At 39.1% G+C, this 7,205-nt stretch overlaps 1 protein-coding gene across 1 annotated transcript in view; it reads right to left on the reverse strand.

The window, feature by feature from the left end:
- Positions 1-7,205, reverse strand: part of LOC107567994 (fibrillin-2-like) — a 96,079-nt gene that overhangs the window by 16,286 nt on the left and 72,588 nt on the right. The window contains 3 exon segments of the mRNA XM_016253828.1: positions 5,949-6,017; positions 6,599-6,760; positions 6,923-6,986. Coding sequence (XP_016109314.1) covers positions 5,949-6,017; positions 6,599-6,760; positions 6,923-6,986 — 295 coding nt within the window.

Raw genomic sequence — 7,205 nt, forward strand, 5'->3', positions numbered from 1 at the left:
GGAACGAGACGCTGCGTCTCTTTGCCATACTCCCTGCATCCCTGCAGGCGCTACTTCATCGAAGCTGGGTGGCGCCCGGCCGGATGCACTTTTATGCTTTCTGGTGCTTACATCACCCTGCTCGTGACGTCTGGCTGCTCCATTGGACGGATTTGACACGTGCTTCAGAACGCGGTCACGCAAGGGCGTTCCCAAAGCGAATCTCGACGCAGCGTCTCGTTCCCTCGGGGAACCATGGTTACACATGTAACCTAGAGACGTTCTCTGGAATACTTGATTTGGATTGGTCAGTCATGACATTCATAGGTGTGTTATAACTGCCGTCATTAGCAATGGCGAATAACACGCACTAATACAGGTATTTGAGGCCAGTGTTTCTTTCATTTCTCTCACATCATACTCTTTTGTTTCATTCAAACACAATGGCTATCATCTTGTCCCTCAGTTATCATCTGTATTTACTGTAAAATTAATCCAGAGGACTTCAGTATTAATAGTTACCTTGCAGTAATATTTAAAAGTGTTTGTTTTGTTGCCAGAAAGATTGTTTTGTACACTCTTAAAAATAAAGGTGCTTCAAAAGGTTCTTCAAGCAATGCCATAGAAGAACCATTTTTGGTTCCACAAAGAACCATTCAGTCAAAGGTTCTTTAAAGAACCATCTCTTTCTTACCTTTTTATAATCTGAAGAACCTTCAGTGGCATCGTGAAGCACCTTTATTTTTAAGAGTGTACACTGTCATGGATTTAAGATAATAGATGGGTAAGATTTTTAAACACTTTCTTCTCAAATATCATTTTATGTCTTCGTCTTTATTTATGTGGAGAAAAGCTGTGTAATTATTAATGCGACCGTACATTATGCCTTAAATGGCCAGAACTTCGTCTTGCCTAGGAATTTTTCTTTGAGGAAGCTTTGCATTTAAAGAGCTAATAAAAATGTCTAATTATTTTAATGGCAATGGCATTTTTATTTATATAGCACCATTAAATGCAACTCAAGTTGTCCAATGTGCTTTACAACAAACATAATAAAAAACAAACACATTAAACATTTAAACAATAAAACCTTATCAAGAACAAATAGGTTTTTAGATTGGACTTAAAAAAGATCCAGAGGGAGCAAGTCTGATAGGAATGGACAAGCCATTCCAGAGTCTGGGGGCAGCTACAGAGAGCGCACAGTCACCTCTACATTTGTACCTCCACCTAGGGATGAACAACAGTCTCTGGTTGGATGATGCTCAGTCAGTAAATCAGAAAAGGTATGACGGAGCCATACCATTTAATGATTTGTAGACCAGAAGTAATATTTTAAAATCTACTCTGTAGCACACTGGCAACCAGTGCAGGGAACGTAAAACTGGAGTGATAAGGACCAGTCAGGAGTCTAGCTGCAACATTTTGAACTAACTGTAATCGGGACGGTGCTGAATGGCTAATCCCTAAATAAAGAGAATTACAGTAATCCAGCCTGAAAGAGATAAAGGCATGGATTAGTTTTTCAACATTTTTGGAAGAAAGAAATGACTTTACAATTATTTACATTTGTGGCAAGTAGTCGTGTGATAAGCGGGATAATGTACATCCAGCCAGTTGTTATCATTTTGTGTCGGGGTCCTGATCACCCTGTTGGGGTTATTTCTGCGATAACATCTGTCTGGATGTACATTATCCCTTACTTAACTAATGAGACCTTATTGTAAAGTGTTACCAAAGAACATTCAAATGTACAAATCCACATTATAAAATATGACTATACAAAAAAAAAAACGTTTAAGGGAACAACACCATTACCTGTACAGTAGTTATTACTGGCTAGCTCAAATCCTTGACCTGAAGGATATGTGTGTTAATTCAAAGAAAGGTTTTCCTATGGATTAATTAGAAAAGAGATTGCTTGGAGAAGGTGTGAGGGGATTGGGTCTAGACAGGTTGTAAGATGGCTGGAGAGGAGAAGTTTGGAAACTTTAGCCTCAGTGGCACAGAAGTCCATGGCTTAAGTAGCATGTCTGATTGGATTCAGCTGTGTGTGTGTGATCAGTACATTCAGCTGTGTGCGTGTAATCAGTGCAATGGTTGATGGGAAATGCAGTCCAGGGTGATGTGTAACAGTCTGTGTGGTGTGAGAGTCAATGTAATGGGAGAATAACCTCTAGTGGCAATCGGCCTTAAGCCCACGGACCAGCTCGTGACAGAGCCCCCCCCCCCAAGGAGTGGCTTCCAGACGCTCCCAACACAATACTATCCAGGAGGGTGGTGGAGCGGAGGCGGAACAGGGGGAGGGATGGTGGGCCAGGTCCATGTTGAAATGGAGAGACTGGGATCTGAGGCAAAGCCGGCAGAGCAGGACACCAAGGTGGAGCAGACAAAACAGGAGCCCACCAGGGCAGAGCAGACGGAGCAGAAGATCTCCATGGCAGATCAGACAGAACAGGAGCCCACCCTGAGCCTAACTCAGGGACATGAACCCTTCCTGGGCGGAACTGAGGATCTGGAGCCCTTCCATCAGACAATGGCAAACGGGTATATCGAAGGCAAGACAAGAGATAAATCCAGGTAGAAGGCAAAGGTCCTAGCAGGGGCAAACAGAGTCAGAAACAGCAAGCAAAGGGTTAATCCAAGAGACGTGGCATGAATCAGAGACCAGGAAAACAGACAAGGCAAGACTAAGACTAGACTAAGAAAACTATGAAAACGTTAACAGGCTCGGTAAGGTAGCTATCCGCTAAACAGGGATACACGCAAAACAATACACGAGACGAAATCAGAAAACACGGAATGGCTCAGTAAGGCAGCTAACACTTGGGGAGTCAGAACAACAGAACAATACTCGGCAGTGACAGAGAGGAAGACCATGGCTTAAGTAGCATGTCTGATTGGATTCAGCTGTGTGTGTGTGTGTGTGTGTGTGTGTGATCAGTGCATTCAGCTGTGTGCGTGTAATCAGTGCAATGGTTGATGGGAAATGCAGTCCAGGGTGATGTGTAACAGTCTGTGTGGTGTGAGAGTCAATGTAATGGGAGAATAACCTCTAGTGGCAATCAGCCTGAAGCCCACGGACCGGATTCGTGACACTCTGTCTCCTACTTTGTATTTTCATTATAGCATGGTCAGATTGATCTGTAAGCATATTTTGGCATCTTTGTATAGTCCCACCCAACCCCGATTTATTATTATTATTTTTTTTAATTCTACAATTTTATCTTGTGATAAAATCCAAAACTTAAGAGGTTAAGTTTGTTACAACAATGGTTTATAGATTTCAGCTTATATGCAGCCATTGAGTATTACAGCCAAATAGTGGCTATTGATATTTTTTATATTTTTATACCATCATATGTCACCAGATGTCACCAATGACACCAAGTTTTAGGTTTTGGCTGTCTGAACTTACTGGATTGATACATTTTTTACTGAAGTAAAATAAATATTAATTATATCATAAAATAAGCATATTTTACATAAAAATATGGTACTTTCAGAAGTAAATAAATAAATAAAAAAACACAAAAAATAAAAAGAAAATTGCATAAATTGACCATTTTTATTTTATCAAAGATAGTGATATGAAATTTATATAAAAATAAATAAAATAGGATCACTCCTGAGACCTTCATGCCCAAATTTGTACACGAAGGACCAACGAAGGATGCTTGAGGGTTAAATAAACTCGGAATTGCATTTGGCATGGTTCAAAGCCTATTTATCTGATGGCCATCATTTGTAGCAGTAAATGAAGAGTTATCATATCGATCACAAGTTCAGTATGGAGTACCACAAGGCTTAACACTAGGACTTTTATCCTGTACATGCTACCCTTGGACGATATCATTAAGAAACATGGTATTAGCTTTTACTGTAATGCAGATGATACTCAGCACTATATTTCTTCGCGACCTGATGAAACATACAAATTTACACAATGGAATGCATAGCTGACATGAAAACTGGATGACAAGTAATTTCCTACTAATAAATTATGTGGAAAAAAATCTAATTATTGGTCCAAAAACCTCCTCACATAATAACCTAGAACACAATCTTACACTTGACGGCTGTCAGTTATGTCGTCAGTTAGAAACTTGGGTGTGCTTTTTGATAGTAATATTTCATTTGAAAGCCACATTTCTAACATTTGTAAAACTTATTTTTTCTCTCTCAAAAATATATCTAAATTCCCACATATGTTCTCAATGTCAGAAACCTGGTTCTCAATGTCATTAGCCCAGTTCTGTCAGCACTGCACTGGCTTACTATTGAACCTATCATACATTCTAAAATCCTGCTAATAACTAATATAGCCCTGAATGGTTTAGCTCCTCAGTACTTGAGTGAGCTCATATCGCATTATAGTCCTTTACGTCTGCTGTGATCTCAAAACTCTAGCCATTTGATAATACCTAAAATATCAAAATCAACCGGCAGATCCTTTTCCTATTTAGCGCCCAACACCTCGAACAACCTACCTAGCGTTGTTCGGGAGGCAGACACACTCTGTCAGTTTAAATCTAGATTAAAGACCCATCTCTTTAACCTGGCATACACATAACACACAATAATGTTTCTATAATTCAAATCATTTAAAGGATTGTTAGGCTGCATTAATTAGGTCAACCGGAACCAGGAACACTTCCCATAACACCCTACATAACATGTACTCGCTGCATCAATTCAATTCAAGTTTATTTGTATAGCGCTTTTCACGATACAAATCATTGCAAAGCAACTTTACAGAAAATTAAGTTTCTACAATATTTAGTGGTAGCTTATCAGTGGTGACTGTCAGTTAATGTACATATGGCAGAAATGTATGGAAAAATCAATTAAAGACAATCAAACAGACGATGAACACTATTAACAGCAATTATTATATGATGCACAGGGAAAGAGATGTGTCTTTAATCTAGATTTAAACAGAGAGAGTGTGTCTGAACCCCGAACGTTATCAGGAAGGTTATTCCAGAGTTTGGGAGCCAAATGCGAAAAAGCTCTACCTCCTTTAGTGGACTTTGCTATCCTAGGTACTACCAAGAGTATCATAAGAAGAATGGCATCTACGCTATTATTAGTCTCTTTCATTTTTATTTTGAGGTCACTGTAGCCATACGGATCCAGTCCATATTCAGTCCAGGTGGTGGACTAGAGATGACCACAACAGCCCTGATGTCAGCGGAGACCATGTCAACTAGATGCACCCCAGAGACAGATCCCCTGTGAAGACCTCGTCACCACAACAACCATCAGCACAGATCCTCAGCACAGACCACGAGAACCAGACATGTTTTCCATGGCAAGTTTCAACTCCCCTCCCCACCAAACGCTGGCATAATATATCCTGATCTTCAAAGAGAAGGAACTGGATGAAATATTCAGAAAGATATCAGTCCACAACTCTGACTTGTAATGCAGCCCAGAAAAATCCAAACCATGTTGTTTCGTTTGGCCAGAGAAGAACTGAACCCCAACTGATGCTGGTTTCTCCCAAGGTTTTTTCTCCATTTTTGTCACAATGGAGTTGGTGTTCCTTGCCACTGTCACCTTTGAACTGAACTGAGCTGATGATGACATCACTGATAGTGACATTTATCCAGGGCTGCTTTATAGATGAAAACTCTTTCCATAATTGATGACATTTCCACAGTTATTAAACCAAACTGAATCAACAATTAACTGATTTAAACTAAATGATGACTCAGCTGCTTTAAAGCAGAACTGAATTTTGTTTGCATCACTGAATCGTTATTTTCCTGATTCTCACTGTAAAGCTGCTTTGAAACAATCTGTATTGTATAAAGAGCTACAAAAAATAAAGGTGTCTTGATTTGACTTTACTGTACTCTCAATATGGTGCAGCCTCTATTACCCTATTGCTTAAGTATTTTCAATAATTTCATAGGAATAATTAACTGTTATTAACAGTATGTTCAGTGAAGATGCCGGATTACCTTCCAGGATGATGGTGATGGAGTTGAGTTTGAACCCCTCTCCTCCAGGACACAATGTGTTATACTCCACTAGAGACACACGATACACTCATCAGTCAACTACCACATTCATATTCATCGATATTTGTTCAATATGCCAAGCCAATATGAAGTAACTCACAAAAAGATATGACATTATACTGAAAGTGCCTTGAATAACTACAGAAAAATAAAATAACTACAGACTAAATTTAAAAAAAACAAGCTAATTAAAAAATGCCTTTAAATTACAAATTGAAATTAAATTACGGAAATACTATGATATTATACTATACTTTTATCCTAAGTATTGATGTAATATAGTATTATGGCATTGATTTACTGAGGTAATTAAGAGAGTAAATTAGAATTGTTAGCATTAATTTACTATTATAATAGGGTTATTATAGTATTATAGATCAAAATAATCTCCTGCGTACAATATTCCTACATGAAAGTGCCTAGGGACGTTGATTTCAGAATGTGTTCATCTTTTAAATGTTGACGTGTAGTAGTACTGAACTGCATTTAGTATGGAAGTAGTGACATATTGTTCCACTGTATAACCAAATTCCTGCTGTTTTGAAGTACTGTAGTATTGAACTATTAAGGATTGTTGCAGAGTTCCTTACAGGTGTTGAGTGGAGAGCAAAGGTCACATGGGTTACCCCATGCTCGTCCCAGTGAACAGCAGCATAACGAACGACTGACTCCAAACCCCAACTCAACACTACACGCCAGCCCGCCACGGCCATGGTACACCACATCCAGAAAACAGTTCCCTACTCGTGTGTCTGCCGCATGGAAACATACCAACAGACTGCATGTGAGATTTTATGGATGACCACAGAGCACTTGGACTGCAGGACTTACAATAAATACATTACATCTCTTGATCTGCAAGTACTATGATTGTGATAGCATTGGGTTAGGTTATATTTAACAATCAGTCTTACCAACGCAGCCGATTCCAGTGGGGTTGAGTTCAAAGTCAATGGGACAGTTATTACCAGAAGCTCCCTGTTGCCAATGTCATTGTTCTGCTCCGCCAGGGATAACTCTTTTTTTTTAACATTCTCTTTATTAAGTTTTTTACATTGGCACAAAAACTAAAATCATTCCAATACAAATTTTTACACTTTTATAGAAATCCTAATTTAACCATTTTAACATCGTAATGATATGGAAAAAGAAGAGAACGGGGGGGGGGGGGGGGATGAACAAAAACTAAAACAGAAT

The sequence above is a fragment of the Sinocyclocheilus grahami genome, unplaced genomic scaffold (assembly GCF_001515645.1).
Source record: "Sinocyclocheilus grahami isolate Dianchi unplaced genomic scaffold, SAMN03320097.WGS_v1.1 scaffold1205.1, whole genome shotgun sequence".
Classification (NCBI taxonomy): Eukaryota; Metazoa; Chordata; class Actinopteri; order Cypriniformes; family Cyprinidae; genus Sinocyclocheilus; species Sinocyclocheilus grahami.